At 35.3% G+C, this 23,584-nt stretch overlaps 1 protein-coding gene and 1 non-coding gene across 4 annotated transcripts in view; one reads left to right on the forward strand and one right to left on the reverse strand.

The window, feature by feature from the left end:
- The window catches only part of LOC150108109 (epidermal growth factor receptor-like), a 495,579-nt gene extending 491,945 nt beyond the window's left edge, over positions 1–3,634 (forward strand). For all 3 annotated transcript variants that reach the window (XM_090415594.1, XM_090415593.1, XM_090415595.1), the window contains one exon: positions 1,634–3,634. In XM_090415594.1, coding sequence (XP_090271720.1) covers positions 1,634–1,890 — 257 coding nt within the window. In that variant the 3' untranslated portion in view covers positions 1,891–3,634. The remainder of the gene's footprint in view (positions 1–1,633) is intronic.
- Positions 3,635–20,412: 16,778 nt separating this feature from the next.
- LOC150108110 (5S ribosomal RNA) lies at positions 20,413–20,531 on the reverse strand. Its single transcript, XR_016548160.1, has one exon. It is a non-coding gene; the product is annotated as a 5S ribosomal RNA (ribosomal RNA).
- Positions 20,532–23,584: the final 3,053 nt, after the last annotated feature.

A 23,584-nucleotide genomic window follows, 5' to 3' on the forward strand; every position in this document is an offset into this window, starting at 1 on the left:
TCTTACCTGATTAACCCTCCTTACCTTAGTTATACAATTTAATATTGCTTCCTCTAAATGCCTCTTAACTATCTCTGATGCACTACTAACATCCTTTCCTTGCAGGGTTTTATGTCATGGCACAGCTTTGAGCTTCCTGCTAACCTTGTCATACCTGCCTTGTAATACCACATATACCCCTTACCCCTTCTTAACAGAATATTCCTCATTTTTTACAATCTCCCTAGTCATGAGATTTTATGACCAGGTCCAATACTCTTGCACTTCAAGTTCCCTCCATCACATGCTGCCTCAAGTAATTATCTCTCAATGGATGTATAAATTTCATTTCCTTCCTGCCTTGTGATCTCTTTTCCTTCTAATTTATATCTCTATAATTGAAGTTTCCCATAATAATCACTCGACTTGTGCTGATTGTACTAATTTGCTACTGCATGTCTTCCAGATCATCCCTGGAACTCCCTGGCTTATAGCAGCAACCGAATGTATATTTTATCTTATTGGCCTTGATCTCACACCAGACTGCTTCAAATGAACAGCCACCTGATTGAAAATACTAAACCTTTCACATTTTATCCTTGCAACTATGACATTTGCTGTTAGCCAAGTCTCACTAATGCCTATAACTTTTGCTGAGGTTGCACTAACCAGTGCCAAAAAGTTCTCTCTCTCTTATTCCTGATGCTTCTGGCATTAGTATATAGAAACTGTAGCATCCCTTTATGCCCACACCAACTTTTACTTCCTGAAATGACTATCCTATTTAATATTTTGGCTTGAGAGACTAGATTCTGCACTTGTTGGTCATGATCACACAATCATCTGCATCAACCTTAATTGTTTAATTTTTCCTGAATTTGTACTTCTGCATGTTTGGTGAACAATGCTCTCACTAAACATCTAACATCAAAACCATTTAGATGCAGTCTGTCAGCTTTATACAAAATATATACATATTAGTTTCAGTATATATACATATTCATATATACATATTTATATACATATTTAATTATATACATATTTAGTTTCAGCTTTATACAAAATATATACATATTAGTTTCAGTAATTTGTGGAGTTAATGCCATTGCCACCCTATATAGGGCATATCTTCTGGTAGAAGGCCAATAATAATATTATTCACTAGTTTTTATTATACGTAAAAAAAAAAAAGATTTACTTTCTTTCATACCCTTAACTGGATAGAGATAAGCACATATACTAAAGTAAAATCAGGTCTGTGCATGAAATTATTTTTATGCTTCCATACCAAGAATGTTAATTTTGCTCAGAGTTACTCTAAATCTCTGCTATGCAAAATGATTATCCTAGCAGTTAAAACTCTCTTAAAAAGCACTATAGGGAGTACAGTATACACTAGAGAACTGCCTTTAACATACAATAGATACTTTAGACATTTCACCATTATTCTTAGTATCGAAACATTGTTATAATTTCATATGCAGACACATTTGCTTATTATTAGTTTGGGATGGAAATAAATTCATGGGAGTTGTAATAATTGCTCAGCGGAATATGTTTTTAAAGTGAATTTGTGTGTGTGTATATACATGAGGATTGCTCTTTTGAAATTATTAATCTCATAATGATTTTAACATTTTCATTTGTTTTTCAGATACATCTCAGCAGCAAAACAATCAGTACTCTCCCTATGTTCCAGATTTTGTGCCTACAAATGGTCAGTCAAGAGGAGTAGATAATTTAGAATATCACATTATGAACCAGGGGATTGAATATGTTCCTCCACAGCAGTTGCCTCGGAAGAATACTAGTAGTGATGAAGATACTGATGAGCATGATTATTATAATGATTATGACAAAATGAGAGAACTACAGCCATTAAATAATCATAAAAATGAAACAACTGTTTAATATTGGGAAGAATTTCAACTTAAATAATTGACTTCAGGAAAGAGGCATTTTATACTTAATGACATAAGGTTGTGACAGTGCAAAGTACTCAAAGGAAGTGCTAGAAGAAAACAATGAAGCTATCTTGTTAATAAAGTTGGTGACATTTTGTAAATAGTTTCTGATGTCAGAATATTGACTTTAATAGCCTAGTGACATCATCACTCCTATATACAAGTGAAGCTCTTTTGAGTTGAACATTATGGACCAAGTAATTTTTGTAGATGGAACTATTGTATATTTTAACATTTCATTGTGCCTTATTGTTTTTATTAGATAAATTTACAGGATTTTTATCACTACGAAACCATTTTGGTATGTATTCATTCAATGAAATGCATGGCAACAGAAAGGAGGATAAAAACTTTGAAAATTAAAATTTGTATACTTTCAAACCAGTAGAGAAATTTCACACTAAAAAAGATATGTGATTAGATCCATGCAGTATGCATAGTATGTGTTTCTGAATTATGTGATTGAAACAAACCTAAACAAAAATCTGTATTCAATTATGCTGTTGTTACTTTAATCATCTTTACATCTTGCCCTTCAAATAATTAACTGATCATTAAGAGTATTGATATTTCACAGTACTATTTTAAAAATATTTAAATCGTATGATGAAAATACAAATAATGAAAAGTTTTTCACATATTACATGTAAAAAGAAATTTTTTAAAACAGTTTTAATATTATCCATTATTTTTAGTTGTCAAAACTCAGTAAAGTATAATCAACAGAACATTCTTTCATCTGACATAAAATTGAGTAATTTTATCTGTTAAACATATGTAAAGGATTTATATTTTAAATATTTGTTAATATAAAGATTTTGGATTGAGTATTTGGATAAGGATTAGTGTTTTTGTAGTGAAGTAACTTTTGTGCCATATTATGTTTATTGGACATGTTGCATATGCATATATGACTTCTGCTTTCTTTTTCTTATTTTGATGTTATATATCTGAATTACTGCAAAATAAGAGAATTTTCTTGGTGCATTATAAACTTTTTTTTTAATTAATATTTGTTCAACAAATTTAGCTTTTTAAGTTATTAATGAAGATGGTGAATAATTTTACGTAGCTTATTTGTTTTGCAGTAATTAAAACAAACAAATTTCAACATATTTTACTTAAATCTCAAATTTTATTCATTTTCATTGTTATGCATACCCTTAATACATTTTGTATTTCCTACTGAATGCATTACCATATGGTTAAACTCTGTACATTCCATTGTTGTACAATACGTAAGTTATTCACTTGCTAATCATACTGCTGTTACTCTAAATTGCACCTGTTTTGTTAAAAAGTTTATTTTTCTGAATTTTGTACTGACTTTATACATTCAACAGCAACGAGTGAATTTTTATGAATGTTGAAGTTATACTTGTAAATAGATTTTACAGAGAACTAAACATATTTAAGCCTTAATTCAAAATGACTGTATATTAAAAATTTGTAAAAAAAAAAAAAAAATCAGATATTTGTACTTTTCTAATTTTCAAAACTATTTTGTGATTCTCTTTACATATTCTTCTAGATGGAAGTAGAAACTCTAAATGGGTAACCAGTTCCAATAAATCTGGTTTAACTATGCAGTGACATAAGTTGCATATAGTTGTTGTGAAACGTTTACATATGTATATTTTTTCATCAAGGTGTAATTTTTTTTCATGATATTAAATTTTATATAATTTCCAGTTGTCTTGTATTGTAAGTTGTTTGTATGGGGGGGGTAATCAGCATAGAAATGGAATAGATTGGGATGCAATATTTATTTACAAATGCTAAGGGTATCAGAAATAAGGGAGATGAAATGGTTTCACCAAATGAGTTTATATGTCCCAAAATCATTGGAATAAGTGAAACATGGTTGAATGAAGATGATGTTCTAATGGTAATACAAATGAAAGGGTACAGCATTTTTCACGAAGATAGAAATTACAAGAAGGGAGGGGGGAGTGCTGTTGATGATAGTGGAGGAATTATGTCCACACAAGTTAGACATAAAGGATGAAAATAGTGGCAATGGTTTGAGGCAGTTTGGTGTGAGGTGGAGGTTGATAGGAAGAGATATTTAGTTGGATGTTGGCCAGGGAATGTGGAGGGTGATGAAGAAATGTATAAGCAACTTAAGTTAGTGAACAAGGAAAGGGGGTAATTATGGATGATTTTAATTATGGTGGTATAGACTGCAATGAAAGGATAGCATTTTGGAATAAGGAAAAAATTCCTTGAGTTCTTGAGATATAACTATCTTTGTCAATGTGTAAAGGAAGCATACGAGGATCAAGAGTTTTAAATCTGATGATTTCATCAGAGGAAGGAATTGTAAGTGGAGTTTCACGCTTCCCTCCAGTTGGTGAGCGTGACCATGGAACGATCACCTGGGTTGTGGCTAGCTATATGGACTTCTATGAGGAAAGGATATATGTGAAAGTACAAGGCTGGTGATTATGACAAGCCTAAGCTTGTCAGCTATAGCTTGAAACAGCTTGGAGCTATAGCATGGAGTGAGACACTGAACAGAAAAGAAATAAATGCTGATTGGGAACCGACATAGAGATACTTAACAGCATCAATGTGCGAATGTATTCAAGAGGTCAAAAAGCTGAATAAAGTAGGTGTAAAATAGATGAATGAGAGGATTAAGCATGCAATCTAGAGGAATAAGGCAACTGGACTCGATGACATATCACCATTTGTCTTAAGGGAATGTTCCAAGTAGTTAGCATCAGCCTTAACCTATCTGTTTAAGAAGAGTCTTATAACAGTATAAGTCCCACAGGAGTGGAAGGAAGGTACAATTGTTCCACTTCACAAAGTTGGTGATATGGCTAAGGCAATGAATTATAGGCCGATCTTATATCTAAAGTTGTAGTTAAGGTATTAGAGAGATTGGTGAAGGATAAGATACATAAGTAGGTTAATAACTGTGGTATTTGATAGATTGCCATGTCACAAGTTGGTAACTAAACTGAAAGATGGGATTGAATAGTTGGATAGGTGACTGGCTAGATATCAGCAAGCTGTGTGTGATGGGGCACTATCTCGAAAGAGGAAAGTCACTAGTGGTGTGCAGCAAGGATCAGTTTTGGGACCATTGTTATTTAATCTGTATATTAATGATATTGAGAGGTTTAACTGGTGATATGCAACTGTTTGCAGATGATGCAAAACTCAGGAGAGTGAAGAGGAATCAAGCAGATGTTGTGGCCTTACAGGTAGATTGTATGAGTGGAGAACAGTATAGAACTGTCAATTTAATACATTGTTGCCAATATAAGGTTCTGAAATTTGGTAGGCAACAGTGGGATGCAAAGTGTACACCTGGTTGGAAAATTTTGAAGAAAGTTGAAAAGATAAAGAGACCTTGGAGAAGTAGTGGACAAGGATCATATTGCACAAGTTGTTTAGACATCACATCAGATTATGGCAATGATGCAGAGGACCTTAACTTGTAGAAATAAGAGGTTCCAGTTCCATTATATAAGGCCTTGATCAGACATCGTATGGATTATTGTGCACAGATTTGGTCCTTCCTAGTTTTCATGGTGATAAGGATATGTTGGAAAGGGTCCAGAGAAGATTGACTAAGGTTGTAACTGGTCTTTGGAATGTGTGATATGAGGACAGATTGAGAGAATGTAGTTTGCAAAGCCTTTTGAAAAAAAACCCTGCTACCTTCATATGAGATCAGCCAACTCAACCTCCATATAAATAAAGATTCCTCTTGTCATAACAAGAATCAAACTCAGTTCAGTTCAATACATTTTTTGCATGGGATAATAGCATTACACACCCCACTTTGAAAGTGGGGGTGTGTAATGTATTGCTGCAGTGTGCTGTGCACTGAACATTCACAATTTACTCGTAGCATGTTGAATGAGACTCCCCTGCAAAGAGTCCATCTTTTCCATGGAGGTCTGTTAATAATAATAACATGTTTAAATTGTGAATCATCAAATTGATTTTTTTTTTTTTATATAAAGGAGTTGGCTTATTAATATAACATAAAAGACTAATTTGTAGAACTCCAACAAAGGGCTTAGGTTTGGATTTAATAAAAAAAAAAAGAAATGCAGTCAATATATATATATATATATGAAAAATAAATTCTCATACTGATGGACAAAATTTTCTAATGTGTGCGATATGCTACCGGCTGTGATTAACAATTTGTTATTATGTAGGGTCTCCAAGGAGATACAAGCCTCATTGCAGGAGGCCCACCTTAGACCACACTCATTCACCATTCATCTCGCAACCCTATCAGGGTAGTGGGATGCATTCCACAGTCCAACTGTCCTCCATGCAAAAAAGCCACTCTTCACCCTCTTGCTCACCACATCCATTTGTAACCTCCAGGGATGGCCCTTGTCATTGTTCTACCATTATTATTATTATTACGGGTATCTCCATGGAGTCAGTAGACTCATCACAGGAGACCCAAACTATCAAAACAATATCTATCATATCTGTTCTTAAATTCATTTACAGACGAAGAACTCACAACTGAGTTAGGCAATGCATTCCACTCATTTACCACCCTCCAGGCGAAAAACCTCATTCTCACACCCTTGTTAACCGCACTTTTCCTTAATTTCAGGGATGACCTCTTGTTCTTCCATCACTATCATGCAGCTGAAACATTTCCCCTGAATCAATCTTATAAAAACCTTTTAGTAATTTAAACGTTTGTATCATATCCCCTCTTCTCCACCTATCAACCAACCTTTGCAATCCACAAGCTCTCAATCTATCAATGTAGGGAGCTTTTTTTACACCACTCACCAACTTAGTCACTCTCCTCTGAACCCTCTCCACAACCTCCTCATCTCCAAGGAATCCAGGTGACCAGACTTGAGCACAATAATCTAAATGTGGAAGTATCAACGCTTTATAAAGGGGAATAATAACCTCTTTATCTCTGGATGTCAGTGTATTCCTCAACAATCAAGTAATCCTATGTGCAATCATGGACACCTTAACAATGTGTCCCCTGAACTTCATCTCCCTTGTACTAGCTATTGTGTGTTTAATTTTTAGCGAAATATAAAGTTACATTAGCCATCATCAAAGCATGATAAACAAGAAGATGAGTCTTCATCCTAGGTGCAATATTGAATAATAAAGTCATCTGAGTGAAAAATAACTTTTTTCCCAATGTACAAGATTGGAGACTGGCTATCTAAAGTATCTATTAGCCTCCCAAGTTATGTTCATTACATTAACACTCCCATTTTTAAATTATTTACTGTATTATCTGTGCAGCTTTCTCAGAAAGAAATTTCCAACAGCTGCAATTGGAATCCAGTTATGTACAGACAGCTACCACATTCAGTACATAAATGACTGCATTCATTTGATGACTGTAGGTGAACAAGATGCAGTTCATACTTCAGTACAGGGCCGGCTCTACCGATGGTGCAAGACGTGCATTTGCATGGGGTGGCAAGTTTTTTTGGGATGGCAAAGTTGGCATAAACTATACGAAAAATAAACGAGAAGGGGTGGCAAAATATGCTACTGCACGGGGTGGCCCTGCTTCAGTATGCAAAGTATTTTAAAAATTATTAAGCTTGTATTGAACCATATAAATATTTGCATTATCAGCTATTCATTTCTTCTCCTTGGATTATTATCAGCTATTAATTTCATTCTCCTTGGATTACTATCACAGGATAAAAAATGGTTGTAATGAAAGGAGCACCATGTTCTTACAACTTAGTTTTCAATAAGCCTCATGGTTATTTAGGAAAAGTAGAAGCAACAGTTTTGCTGGGATTAGGAGAGAGAGAGAGAGAGTCCCTAACTTTCAAAGTGATTTTTTAGTGAACTCAGATCTTTGCTCAGTGTTTCCTCAAAGCTTTGGAAGGTATATACCGTATTGGGTGGTGATAGCTATGTTATCAGCATAGATATACTTTCAATTAGCTGTTAAAGAGATGTCATCTGTGTACACATTGAATAAAGCTGGGAAAAATGAGATCCTTGTGGCAGTCCAGTAATAATATGAAGGTGGAAATTGGCTGCCATCCAATTTCCAAAAGTTAATACTAAAAGAGTGTGCTTTTTTATGTGAATCCTACCAAACGTTGTAAGCCAATAGTATAATGATGTGGATGAACTACAGGTTAGTTAATCTGGAACTGCAAAGGACGATATCATATTTCAAACCACTTCAGGCTGCTAATATGCAGTGTAGTGGTTTCACATGGACAATTTTTATTGTCTCCTGCTTAGAGACTTTCACGAACATTTATGCCACTGTGAAATTCAAACCCACTACAGCCTTTTGGTTAGACAGTGGATATGCTACTTTCTTTGCTAACTTCCTTTTTTGGAATAAAGAGATATTAGAAGATTTAGTTATTTTTGCTTTATTAATATAATTTTCAATTTTTCACGAAGAAATCAGTGTAAAATAATACCATTTTCATTAAATAATAAAAAAGAAACTTGTCTATAAGCTTTTTGGAAATTATAATACCAATTAAAAATTTGAAACAAATGTTTTTAATGGAAAATTAATTGTGGGCATGTGGCTAGATGTAATAGTTAATTTGTTCAGTGTTGTAAAGTTCACGTTTTTGAATTGAAGTCAAAAAGTTGGAATTTGGTGGCAAGAAATCTAAGATTAATGAGATAGAATAAAAATTAATACAAGGAACACTTACAGTAGAATTTTAACTGCATTCTATTTTTTCCTCAAGTATCAGGAATATCTTCAGTATGAATTCAAAATGAAACAAGGCAAAAATAACATAACATAACATTGACTCAACAATGAGAATGTGTTTGGCCACATGTGAATAAAGTGGAGTAACATGGTCCAAACTGCTTAAAGTCCTAAACAACGTTTTTTTTTTATATATGTTATAAAAAAATAATTAACTTAGGAGGGCTGCATGAAGAAGAACAATTTTCTATAAAGAGAATAACTTAAGCCTGTCAAATTTAATCATATATGGGATGGCAAGATTTCATACATTTCTTTAATGAACTGTTCCATACTTCCAGATGATGTAGTTATAGGGATAGAATGTGAAATTTTAGTATTTTCAGGGAAGATAGGATGGGAGAGGATACTATCTTCCCTGAAAATACTAATACCAAAAAGAAGATGAGATAGGTGGGACAATGGCTGATAATTTGAAGCAGTCTGGTGTGAGATCAAGACCAGTAAGACAAAATATATAGTTGGTTGTTGCTATAGGATGGGGAATTCCATGGATGATCTGGAAAATGCATCAACAAATTAGTACCGTGAGTACAGATCAAGTGATTATTATGAGGGGCCTCAACTATGGAGATACAGACTGAAAGGAAGAAAGATCACATGGCAGGAAGGAAATGGAATTTTTATACATTTATAAATATATTTATTATTATTATTATTATTCGGGCCTCCATGGAGTCAAAAGACTCATCGAGGGGAGGTACCCCCCTAAGAAACACAGTCTATCATACCACTCCTTAAACTCATTGACCGTTCTCACTCTCACCACTCCATCAGGCAATGCATTGCACGGTTCAACCACCCTCCACGCAAAGAAACCACTCCTCACCCTCTTATAGCTCCTATGACCCAGGCAGTATTGGATCTGATCAGAAGAGCTATCCACAACCAAATTGACAACATTGCCTCCAATTGGCAAAAGTGATGACCATGCAGTCTTGACATGGGAGATTGTAAAATATGAAGAATATTCTGTCAAAAAGGGGTTATATGTGGAACCATAAGGCAGATGATTATGACAAGCTTAAAAGGAAGCTTAAATCTGTGCCATGGCATAAATCATTACAGGATAAGGATATTAGTAGTGTACCTAACATAAGGAGGGTTAATCAAGCAGAAGTCAGATGGATGAGTAATATCTTAAGAGTAAGCTGTAGAAGAAGAAAATGCTGTGGAGGATATATAAGGATAAAGGTGACCAACAAACTCATGAACAGTATAAGGCTCAGGCAAGAAAGGTGATCAGCATGGCAAGGAAGGCAGAATCAGATTACAGGAAGGCCAAAGGAAATCCCAAAGAGGTATTTCATTACATGGCAAGTAAGAGGAAGAATGACAATGGAATATTAACTTTAATGAGTGATGATGGTCACGATGTGATGAAAGCAGATAAAATAGTTGCATTACTGAGTGACCACTTGGCAAGGTTGAGCACGGTTAGTAGTTGGAAGGGACCAATTGTTCGATGCTGTTGGCACACTCTCCCTCGATGAGTCTTTGGACTCCCTGGAGGTGTCATATAATAATAATAATAATCCTAGTGAGGTTACTGCTTTAACATATGTGACAAACACTATGTGGGAATAGAGGTGGATGAATTGGAGGTTCTTAAGATATTGCAGAATCTCAATGTAGATACAGCTGTAGGATTAGATATCAGCTAGTGTTTTGTGAGAAGGTGCAAGGGAACTGGCAATGCCTTTGACTGGGCTCTTCAATTTAAGTCTCAGCTCGGGTAGAGTTCAAAGGGAGCAGAAAGAGGACAAAATAATTCCCTTGCATAAGGGAGGTTCTAAGACTGCAGTAGCAAATTATAGACCAATCAGTATCTCAAGTGTGGTGGTAAAAGTACTGGAAAAATTGGTCAAAATGAGAATTCAAGAATGGGTGGATAAATATATAATACTGTATGACGGTCAACATGGCTTTGTGAAGGGTAGGTCATGCTTTAGTAATTTACTAACTTTTTATAATAGAGTAACAGCTGAGTACATAAAGAAAATGGCTACAGAATGATTTTGCTGGATTTCTCAAATGCATTTGAGAGAATACCACGTGGAAATTAGAACAAATGAGGATGGATATGGCACTGGTTATGTGGATAAGAGGTTGGCTGCTGGACACAGAGGTGCACCCAGAATGGTGGAAAGCAAGCCCCCCCCCACCCCAAAGAAAAAGGAAAAAAACACTAGAAAATTTTTCCTAATTAATAAAATTCAATTTTTATTTATGTTGTGTTGGGTCTTCTATTTCTATACTACTACTACTTATGAATTAGCGATCATTGTAGATGCTCAGTCATAGGTCATATGCAATTGCAATGCGTAGTGTGTATTCTCAAATCATCTACTCAACTCCCCCCCCCTCCTCTCCCCTTGATTAAACCCTGAATTGGCTACTGACTGGATAGATATCAAAAAGTAGTATATGGAGGGGCAGAATCAAAGTGAAAACAGGTGAGTAGTGGTGTTCCACAAGGTTGAGTGCTGGGATCACTACTGTTTAATTCGTACATAAATGATATAGGAAATAACCTGAAAGGAAATATTCATTTGTCTGCTGATTATGCAAAATTAGGTAGAGTAATAGTTAATAAAGGTGATGTGGAAAGCTTGCAGGATGATTTAAATAGGCTGTCAAGTACGTGCAAAAGATAATGGGTGTCATTTTAATGTGGAGAAATGTAAAACTATGCATTTTAGGATAAATAATCAATGACATTGTCAGTGGATTGCAAGGGGATATTCAGTTGTTTGCAGATGATGCGAAGCTGGGAAGGATTATTAGTAATAGTGCAGATGTGGTAGCCCTGCAAGAGGATTTGAATAACTAGATAGATGGGCAAATGAATGGGAGTATCAGTTTAATGCAGCAAAATGCAAGGTCTTGAGTTTTGGGAAACATTAATGGATATTGGGATACTCTATGGGAGGAGTTATACTGGCGGAAGTAGGGGAGACAAAAGATCTGTGGTTGATGATCAATAGAAACCTGAAATTTAGGGGGCATATTGCAAAGGTGGTGAAGGTAACACAGAGGATTGCTGCAATTATGAGAAGGACACTGAGCTGCAGAGATAAAAGGATTATCATTCCGTTGTATAGGTCTCTGATCAGACCACACTTAGACTATTATTCTCAGATTTGGTCCCCAGGATTTGAAGGGGATAAATTAACTGTGGAAAGGGTACAAAGATGGATGACAAAGATGGTTTCAGGACTGTACAATTTTGGTTATGAGGATTGGCTGAGGGAATGTGGACTGCAGAGTTTAAAAGTCTCAATCATATCACCTTTCCTTCTTCTATCCACCAAACTCTGCAGTCCACATTCCCTGACAAGAAGCCATCTCTGGAAGTTACGAAAGGAAACTGTGAGCAAGAGGGTGAGGAGTGGTTTCTTTGTATGGAGGGTAGCTGAACCGTGGAATGCATTGCCTGATGGAGTGGTGAGAGCGAAAACAGTCAATGAGTTTAAGGAGTGGTATGATAGACTTTGTGTTTCTTAGGGGGGGGGACCTCCCCTCAATGAGTCTTTTGACTCCATGGAGGCCTGAATAATAATAATAATTACTGTGTACCACATTGATGGAAGCATATAACAGATGAAGGACTCTGATGAAGCTAGAGATTTAGAAGTAGTTGTAGACAGAGAGCTAAAGTTTAGAGGATATTGCTAAGGTAGCCTATAACATTACTTTGCTATTGAAGAACACATTAAGAAGTAGACATAAGGCCTTGATACATGCACATCTGGATTACTGTGCTAAGTCTGATCTCCTGGGTTTCTTGGGGATGAAGAAGCAGTGGAGAAGATTCAGTGGTGAGTGGTCTGTGGAATGTTTCATATGAGGATAGATTGAGGGTGTATGGATTGCAGGGGTTGGTTGACAGGAGAAAAAGAGGGGATATGATAAAAATATTTAAGTTGCTTAAAGGGTTTTTTAAGATTGATGCAAAGGAAATGTTTCAACACTTTAACTAGAGGTGCCAAACAAGAGGTCATCCCTGTAAGTTGAATAAAGGTGTGATTAGTAGGGATGTGAGGACCAGATTTTTTGCTTGGAGAGTTGTGAATGAGTGGAATGGGTTGCCAGAGTCAGTTGTGAGTACTTTGTCTGTTAATGGGTTTAGGGAGAGGTATGATGGATTATGTGAATAATTTGAGTCTCCTGCAATGAATCTTCAGACTCCATGGAGGTGCCCATTCAATAATAATAATAATAAAATGGCTGTTGTGTAAGATAAGACTTTAGTCTTTTTTTTTTTTTCTTTTTTCCCACAGCATCACTTGGAAGAAATAGTATATTCAGCAAGTCCAGATATCCTGTCTCATGAAATCTAATATATTCCAGATATCCACCACAACAAACAGGAGTCTGTTTGTCATGATGAATGACAAACAAGTCTGTCGATTTGACTAAGTATGATACACATGCAGAGAATTTGATAGATCCCAGGGTAGATTTGATAGATTGCAGAGCTAAGAGAACAAACTTATTAATCAAGCAAAAAAACTACTTTGAGACCAATGGATTTAAGTCATTTGGGGGATTCATTGAGAGATGCGTTTGGTGTATAAGATAGTAATACATTGAGTATCATATTTCTTCTGCCTTATTCATTATTTATGGTTTTCACTAACATCTTCTATATCTTAACAATCACTCCTGATACATTATTGGTTATAATCTGTTACCTTTACCTTGGAATATCCTTCACATAATGCAACTATTTCGCCTTTTATTTCTATTCCTTGTCCGAGCTGAGACTTAAATTATAAAAGATTGGTCAGTGGCTTGCATCTTCTTTATTACAAAGGCTGATATATATACCATCCAATCCCATGGCAGTATCCACAATGAGATTCTGTGGTATCATAAGCACCTCCAGTTCATCCAACTCAATTTTCACACCAATCCCTATCATAAGTGCCAGCCTGGCTGGCCGAGTGGTTAGCGTGTCCGCTCTCCAGTCAAGAGGCTGTGGGTTCGATTCCCGCCATGGGCATGGATGTTTGTGATTGTCTGTAGAAATACTTGTGGTGGTGGTGGTCGGCGGTAGATGGTGTTGGGGTAATTGTGGTCAGTTGGTGGATTGTGAGTGGTGGAAGCAGAGTTTTAGAATAAATGCCCTCCCTCGATGAGTCTTTGGACACTCCCTGGAGGTGACAAATAATAATAAGTGTCACTGCAATATTTCTGCCTGGATTATATACTCTCGCAAACTGATCACTGTTTCCAGCTGTTCCTTCTGCTTTGGTCCCTATCATCAGCACTTTGCACAATCATGATCATTGTCTTTTTATATTCTATTCGCAATATATATATATCTTTTTTTTTTTTGAGGCTACTCACCTGATTTATTCTCTTTAGTCTGGGGATACAGTCTTATACTGTTCCCCTCACCTCTTGACCATTTCCTATGCACTGATAACATCCTTCCCTTGAAGTTTCTAATGCCATGGCACTTGTTCCATAAGTTTGTGACAATTGCCTCCCTACAGTTCCATGTATACCATTTCTTAATTCAAATTTCCTCGTGTTTAACAGCTTTCTAGATTGGTCTATATCTTCACAATCATTCTTCAGTTGAAGGCAATGTGGCCGACCTGGTTACAGACAAATTCTCTAATACTCTCTCTCACCATATCCAGCACTCTCAAACCTAGTTTTTTTTATATCCCATGCTGTTTCAGATAATCATCTCTTAGCAGCTGCATAAATACCATTTCCTTCTCTCCATGTATCATTAACTTCTAACATATAGTTGAAGTCCTTCATAATAATTACTCTCACTGCATTCATTGAGCTTTGCACACACCTGGCTTATTGCAAGAACTGTTCAGGTGTTTTACTTCCCTTTTATTAAATGTTTTGCTTTCTCCCATTTGTCTCTTATTTTTTTTTTCTCTAAACTTGAAAGTTATTTTGCAGGTCCTAAAGTTCTGCCTTATATATCACTTCATATCAAAACTTGCAAAAATTGGTACATTAGACAATGATGTGTGATAAGGTGAACATCTTGAAAAATAATTTTAAATTTCAAAAAAATTGATAAAGCAAACGTATTAAGATCTTGTAAAAATTTCCAATTTAAAAAAATCGAAAGTTATTTAACTAACTTGTCATAATTATTTGTATAACAAAAAATACAGTGTTCACCTTCATATGTTAGATCAGCAGGAAAAAGATAATTATAGGTTTCACTGCGGTAATTGATTAGAGGATTTTTTTAATTATTATTATTATTATACAAACACCTCCTGGAGTCGAGACTCATCAACGGAGGCAATAGTAAGATGCATTCTAACAGAGATAATATTTTTTATTATTTACTTATTTATTTTTCTGAAAGGAACTTGAATTTCAATTACTGCAATTCAGCAAAATCGGTTCAGCAAATATGCACAAGTATACATCATATAACTACTACTTAGAATTAGAACTCATTTTATGTTGATGAGCCCCTTGGAGGTTGTTAGTTAATAATAATAGTAATAATAATGGTATGCTACATTTACTACTCTAGTGATAGTGAACATACAGAGACAGGTTACTTACAGTTTTTTTTTTTTTTTTTTTTAAGGGCTAAAAGAATTCTGTCCATTTCCTTTGAGATTAAAAATAAAAAAAGTTGTTAATTTAATTTTAATTTCAATTTTAATTAAATTTTATTTATTTTAGCATATAAAAATAAATACATAAATATACTAAGACAAAAAAAAAAACGTGCGCTTTTATCTTCATATCAAATGTTTTTACTCATATTCATGTTTTTATACCATTATTGAAATTTCTTGACTTCATACATTGTGTTTGGAAAGATTTTTGAGTTATTACAGAGAATGTCCAACTATTTTAAGGTCCATCTTCCAAAAAGGTTCAACACCTGCTTAAAGTCTTTTCTCTAACATTGTAGGTTTTAAATGCTTTTCAGTCTCCTTTCTGATTCGGGCAGATCCTGAAGTAACTAAATTGACAAGAGATTCGTAACTACCAGCTATGGTGTCACTCTGGGAGAAATTTTCATCTCGTTTGCTTTTGTCCGATTTCGGTGACGATCCCTCCAATCCTATCCGGACGGTGTCACAAGTAGCATTAACCGCAGCTTCGTCGACAGAAGACATGGATTCAGACTCAACTGGTATCGAAATACTCCTTAACTGAGGACAGGAGCGATGTTTTGCAGCCTTCACACTTTCATTTTCACTGGCATCCTTTTCATGACGATCGATAACTAATGATGGTGAAGAATGTCTAACGACCAAAGTTTGAGCAGATCGCTTTTCTTCTATTGTTTCAATTTCTGGTGGTATTTTACGTTTAGGACGATCTGCTTCATCTCGAGCAGTCAGACAACTAACGTTTTCGAATTTCAATCGTTTATTTGCAGAAGAAGCTGCTTTAACTTTTTCTAAAAACGCATGCGCCTTTATTTCGTTTATTTGCTTCAAACAAAACAGGACGCACAACGTCATGGCCACAGTCACTGAGATTACTAGCAAGATGCAAATGACTGAAAACCAAATTGTTGACAACAGATCGGATTTATTTCCGCTTACAGCCGAAGTATTGTTTAAAATGTTACCGTTAACCTCTTTAGCAGCTTTTGGTCGAAGTGTATTCGCTATCACCCGCCTATTCATAGAATCTTCGTAAGTTTCCAGTCTTTTAACTAGCTCCGGTTTTCTTAGAATATCTTCCAGTTCTTTCATGATCTCATCGTGAGTTATATCCAACACTTGTGTTTGGTCCTTCTGCACAATATTGTCATTACCGTTCGATGTAGCATTTGAGGGAATGGCTAGTGCTAGTGAGGATACATTGCTTAGATTTTCTTCCGATGTTAGAGGCTTAGACCATGGAGAATCTTCAGGTGATTTTTTATCTACTGTTTGGTTTCTTTTTCGTTTTGCGTTCTCAAAATCAACTCCTTTCTTATTCAAAAGATGAAGTCCTGAGTTTTTAAGCAGACATCTAGATTTACCTTTTCGATGACGGTGCCATCTGTTCGCTTGCTGATCAATCCGTATGCTGTCCGACTTCGAAGGCAAAATTGATAGACGATTGTGAGAATTTTGGATATTACGTAATGCACCTAACATTTGAAAATGTCTTTTGGATCCTGATCTTAATAAACTGAAAAAAGGTCGCATTACAGGATATTTGCGAGCATTTCTCTGAACACTGTGCAAAGCTTCCTTACTTGCCTGGATAACGTTGAATCCTTGTTGAAAAATATCTCTCGGATTATTTAGTTCTTTAAGCACTAAAGAAACTGATGGATAATTTAGAGTATGCCTAGGTCTGTAACTAAATGTGGTACGCACCATTATGGATAGCAATAGAAGAATCTGTAAATTCATATCAGTAGACTATTGAAAATGCAGTCTTTGTCCACCGAGCAAAAAGCGGCATCACTGGCTCCATTCGCTTAGTTCTGATTCCCGATAATATAGGAAGAAAAACTAAGTCTATATAATGAACAGAATGTTTTATGACTAGTCAAGTGTTGTTAGCATAATTGCCATCACAAACTTACCAGCGAACGTATTTTTGATCTCATCAATAGCAACAATAATCATGACGCAATATTTTTTTTTTCTTTTTGAGAGTGCATTGTTGAAGTTTTGTACTGTTTAAAATCGTGAAGAATATTCTACAGGATAATCTAACATTATATATATATATATATTATAGGCAATGCTTTTTTTTTCTCCCCCAAACACAATCTGAACACCTCATTTATAACTAAATTCCAATCAAAGAGTACCCTTACGCAATACTGCTATTAATAAAAATTAAAAGGTGAAAAATAACCTAAATGCCAAAATATACGCCATATTAAAAATGTATGATTACATTGATAAGACAATGCGCATATTGAATATTTACCTGGAAATTTTCATCTTTTAATACAAATCGGAGAAAACAAGAACCCCGTCATCCACGGGTTCTTGTTTATTACATATATATTTAAATTTAAATATAAATATATTTATATTGAATGATATATATAATATATTTAAATGCAGCAGCGTAGCTGCAATTTATGCTTTCCTATTGCACCTCACCCCACCTAGCCTTTATGGTATTGTTATTTTTTTATTTTATATATTTATTTATTTTTATTATTATTATTATTATTATTATTATTATTATTATTATTATTATTATTTTATTTATTTATTTTTTTTTTTGATGACACGGTTCACCAGCTTGAAACAAGAGGATGCACATTTCTCCTTTTTTTTCTTTTCTTTTTTATTTTTTCTTTCTTTTTCTTTTTTTTTTTTTTTTTTGTCATTTTTACAAACAGAAAACATCACAAATAATCCCACTTAAATAAAAGTTTAAACAACTTTTTCTATTAAAAAACGTAACTGGAAAAAAACTAAAATTATCACTTGACTTTTAACAAGGTCTAGTGAAGGATGCTCTCCTAAACATAGAAGGAAGTAATGCAAACGATGAAACTAGCAACAATTAGCTGTATGATTTGATTGGCTTTGTTACGACACTAAGGCGAAACTTTTATTAGGCCTAAAAGTATTCATCCATAAATTATTTATTCCTTTTGTAAAAATTACGGTATGGCCGTCTATTAATATTTTTGATTTTTGTTTCAAGTGCACTGCAGATTCCATTAAAAAAAAAAAAAGAAAAAAAAAAGCATTTCTGGTACGTTAAATATTAAGACCATGAAAATTATGAAAAGCTCAGGAAACAACTTGCGGCAATAAATTGGAAAGAGGTACTGGCATAGAACCCAAGTAGCATTTTATCAATGCTGCTTGGGCCATACTCAAGGACTATTTGATGAAGGCAATATCAGAATGTATTCCAAAGGTCAAGAGGGTAAATAGAACAGGTGTAAAATAAATGAATCAAGAAGTAAGGAATGTAATCTGGAAGAAGAAGAAAGTATTACAGAAGAAGCACAAGATGAGTGGTTATAACAACCAGTTGCATGAGAAGTACAAACAGCAGGCGAGGAAGGTACCCTTATCAACTCCCTTGATAAGGGTAACAAAGAGTACAGTATGAGAAGTAGTTAGCTAATGCGGCTAAAGAGATCCTAGAAAATTTTTTCGTCATGTGGTCAGTAGAAGAAAGAACGATTATGGAAGGATGGCATTGATTGGTGAAAATGAAGGAATGATATATTGAGGATATCTTCATTTATAGAGGATATAGTAGAGGTATTTAATGAGCAATTTATAAAGGTATTTCCTTCTTATGGATGTGATGACATCATGCAGAACTTGAAAGCGGTGGCAAAGGAGGAGGAACTGTTAGTAAGTGAGCAGAAGGAGGTATATAAGGAATTGAATGAATTTGATGTAAATAAGGCTGTAGGACTTGATACTATATCACCACGTGTTTGAGGGAATGTTCCGGGAGTTAACAATGGCTTTTACATATCTTTTTAACACGAGTCTTGCACTGGGCCAAGTTCAAAAAGAGTGGAAAGAGGGTAAAATTGTTCCGATTCATAAAGGAAGCGATAAGATTAGGGATTTGAATTATAGGCCAGTGTGTATGTGGAGTTATGGTTAAGATGCTAGAGAGGTTTGTTAGGATCAAGATTCAGAATTGGGTTGACAACAAAAAAAAATACTCTTTGGTGGCCAGCATGTATTTGTTAAAGGAAGATCGTGTTTTAGCAATCTGCTTACTTATTATAATAAAGTGACAAATGCATTGGATGAGGGTGTTGCATACACAGTGGTATATTTAGATTTTGCAAAGGTGTTTGATGAATTGCCACGTGACAAATTAGTAGTTAAATTGGAACGGATGGTGCTAAACAGTAGGTTAGTTCTCTGGATTGGAGATTGGCTATCTGATAGGTCAGCGAGTTGCCTATGGAGGAGCGATATCCCAGAAGAGGAAAGTTACTAGTGGTGTACCCCAAGAATCTGTGGATCCATTGCTGTTTAATTTGTATGTTAATGATATTGGGGAAGATTTAAATGAGGATATACAGTTGCTTGCAACTGATGCAAAGTTGGGGGAGAGCTATCAGGAATAGAGTGGATGCCGTGGCTTTGCAAGGGGGCTTGAACACACTGGATGGGGTAAATGAGCAGAGATTTCAATTCAATGTTTCGAAGTGTAAGATTTAAAATTTGGGAAGCAGAGATGGGATGTAGAGTACACAATGAGTGGCAATATCTTGGAAGAGATACAGAAGATTGATTAAAATTAAAAAAAAAATTATATATATATATCATAGCAGGTGATCTATACCGAATAGTCACTACTGTGGCCAAGTTTATACGTATATTCAATCATAGTAGGTAATTCTTAATCAGTTTTATTTAGAAAAACTCCTCTCACAACTAACAACAGTTACAACAATTGTGAGAAAATTCGCTGTAGTATTACCATAATTAGAACTAAGTTCTCGAGACTGTATTTTAGAATTAACTGCAAAAGTACAAAATTCCGCCCGGGGAGGACCCCCCCCCACACACACACACCTCTAGCTACGCCTCTGGTGAGGACAGATAAGATTTATTGAAGCATACTTCAAACGAGTCTGTTAAATAAATATGCGTTTATGTGATGTACTTGTACCATAATCTTAATACAATCCATATTAAGGTTTCTAATTCAGTTATGTGTGTGTAATATGATTTAACATTAAAAAAAAAAGTATTTTCACAGTTAATGCGGTGTTATATATATATATAATATAAAAAAGAAACATGAAAACAAATTAAAATTTAACGCCAGCAGCACCCGGTGTTCCCAGGTGGTCACCCTCCCAAGTACTGACCGGGCTCAACGCTGGTTAACTTCGGTGATCGGACGAGAACCGGTGTATTCAGCCTAATATGGCCGCTGGCTTGCTTAACAACGTTTGTTAAAACGGTATATAAACACTGATTCCCATTATGATCAATGGATACTTTAATTTTTATGTAATCGAATATGAAATTCAGATAAAATAAACATCATTCACCAGATTTTAAGACGGTTTAATGATATTACTACCAAGAAGTATTTAAATACAAGTTCTTTCCATCTAAAGAATGCCATTCTTTCCATTCATGCGCAATTACAGGATGACTGCTACATGGATTTGGCTGTGTAGGTAACTGTCAGGCAACTATGCGAGAAAGAGAACACTCCTATTCTTTCAGAGAATAAAGAAACAGAAATTTTAGGATTTTAAAAATGTTAAGAAAATAAAAATCTGATGCATATGCATGCAGACAAATGTATTACTTTTTTATATTTTTTTTTTATTAACATACTGCGCCAGTAATTGAACTTCGCTAACATCTTCGGTACAGTGTAAAGATTCGTATTTTAATGTTACCTTCGGACCATAAGACGCACCCCAATTTTCAGTCGATTTTTCTGTGTAAAAAGGTGCGTTTTATGGTCCGAAAAATACGGGTATTTCGTTTTATACTAATATGTTAACTTGACTATCGTCACACTTGGTCTATACTACAATATAGATTCTCGCTTAGATGCTGGGTGGATATGTTGAGTGAATATCGAATCCTATTATGGACTGGATGATTTTGAAAATCTTTTAAAGCAGTAGACAATTTTCATAGCCTCGCTTTAAACCACTATCGAATTTCCTACCGTTTTCGATCCACGGTATTAATCAAATATGTTTGCGATCGCACCCACCTTAGCCAAGAAATGCACAAGAAGACCCAAGAAGCAAATAGAGACTAAAAGATTGCCAAAAGATATCTGGGTAGTCCCAAGTGGTACAATTAATCGTGTTTAACGTCTACGAGGGAAGACTCTTGAACTTTCAAGTTACCACTAGGACATGTGTAAAGATTTGCATCAATATCTATGGAAGGGCAGCTACATATAAGGCAAATATTAACCGCGATAATCATCAGAAAAGTACACTGATGAAAAGAATATCATGATTGGTCACTAAAACTTTGAATGCCCTTGATTATGAAGCGGCGAATCGCTCTCCTGAGATAGATGATCAAATGTAGGTATGGCTGGTGTTTAGGAAATGCGTTATGTCGGATTGCGTCATCTCAACTGTGAGGTTTGGTGGAGGAGGTGTAATGGTCTAGAGCTGTTTCTTCTAGCATAAACTCGCACTTTGGTTGTGGCGGATGTTATGCCTCAACAACCAAAGGACGAACTCCGACTGATGTGCAACACTAGAAATGCGTTTCCTACGTTGTGATTGCTTTACCGAACAGACCAAAGCACAACTAGTTTCGTCTTCTTTGAAGCATAACATGAAAAGAGAAATACATAAAAATTACACATTACAAGAGGTAGCTATAAATTAACATGCAAACGTATTGCTGACATTTGAAGGCGTTCTCGATGCTATAGTATTGTTGGACACGTTCATCCGGGAATGATCTCGTGTACGCCAAAGCTGGATAGCTGAAGAGTGACAATCAAATAGGTTATACTTAAAGTTAAAATAGACCAGATTGAGAACAACTTCTGTTTATTCCACAATTCTTCTCTCCAGTTCATCGTTGCATCTAAAAATGTTTTCTGATTTGCTCCAGATCATTGGATGAGTGACAGAATCTTCATCGTTAGAGTGAGCAGAATGAAGAACGTGTTTAGATAGTGCGCAGGCTCTAGTTCTTCCATACGTGATGCAACGCAATGGATTTCTCTCTCTCGGACCAAAATAGGGCACATTGTATAGTTTCAACCAAAGACAATAAACTCCGGGACACTTCAGGCTGTCGTGTTTCGGTTTAGGTGTACCGAGTAAGGAAGGGAGTTTGGATAGAGGACTAAAAGAAGTAGGGATTTTAAATTTCTTGAGAATTTTAGCAACTTTGGTGAAACTGAGCTGATATACGGTAGCGATATAAAGTCTTTTATTTCAGTATTAACTTCTCTGGTGATCTTTTCTTCACTGAAGAAGGAGCGAGCACTTTTACCTAATGTGGAAATGATGCCAAGCTTTTTTTTTCGCCACAAAACGATGGTGCATGTGTTTAGATAACAACATGCACCAAGGTCATCGTTTAGGTTGCACGAAGAAACGATCGAAGGGCATTGTGGTCCACGAACAGATCGTTAGTAATTGTGAAATTATGATTTTTTTTGAGCGCTTCTATATTACAACAGTTTTTTGCCGGCGTTTGCTGTCCTTTCCACTTCCTTGTTTGGCCTACTTAGCCTATCGGGTCCCTAACAATGTGGGATTTCACAGTTATTATTTCTACTTCTGATCTTTTTTTTTTTTTTTTCGTTTCAAAAAATAAACAAATTTTCTTTGTGTAACTTTTATTAAGCCAGGCTGGAAAAAAAAGTGATTTTTAGGTTTGATCTCAGTTGACAAACACAGAAAGTTTTCCCCCCGTATTTCCCCCTAGTTGGTCGATCTTTTCTACACATAAATATGGTTTTTATTCCAGAGAAAACAAGTTTTTAACCCCGTAACTCATAAAATTAACGGAATAATAAATTGCCCACACACTAATATACCAGTGGATTTGTCACCTTTCCTGCGTGGGATTAATATGAAATAAATAATATTATCAGAATTAATTAAGAACATAAAACGGCTCTAGTTGTGTGCTGTATTCTTGTATCCTATTTCATCTAATTATTCTTAGAAATTGGGTGGGTGTTTAAGAATTACGGTTGAAACCAAAGCTATGAGTCCAGTATATTATGTGTTTCAATTGCTTTTGTTTTTCTGGCCAGTTCGTCATGTTTTTCAGGATGAAAACCCTAATCCCCGAGTTCCCGGGCAGGGAAAAATCGACTAGCTCTGTATGAGCTGGCAGGCAATGCACTCAATGGTAACTAGCTGCCAACCTATTTCCTAAAGTTAGAGATGAAAAGAGTTTGGCCTATTTTACCTATTTGAGAAATAAAAAGCTGTTAAAGGAGTTATTTCTTTATAAATTAATGTGCATTATTATGA

This window comes from Typopeltis vanoorti, chromosome 3, assembly GCF_054136105.1.
Source record: "Typopeltis vanoorti isolate ZY-2024b chromosome 3, IOZ_Tvanoo_1.0, whole genome shotgun sequence".
In the NCBI taxonomy this organism is placed as follows: Eukaryota; Metazoa; Arthropoda; class Arachnida; order Uropygi; family Thelyphonidae; genus Typopeltis; species Typopeltis vanoorti.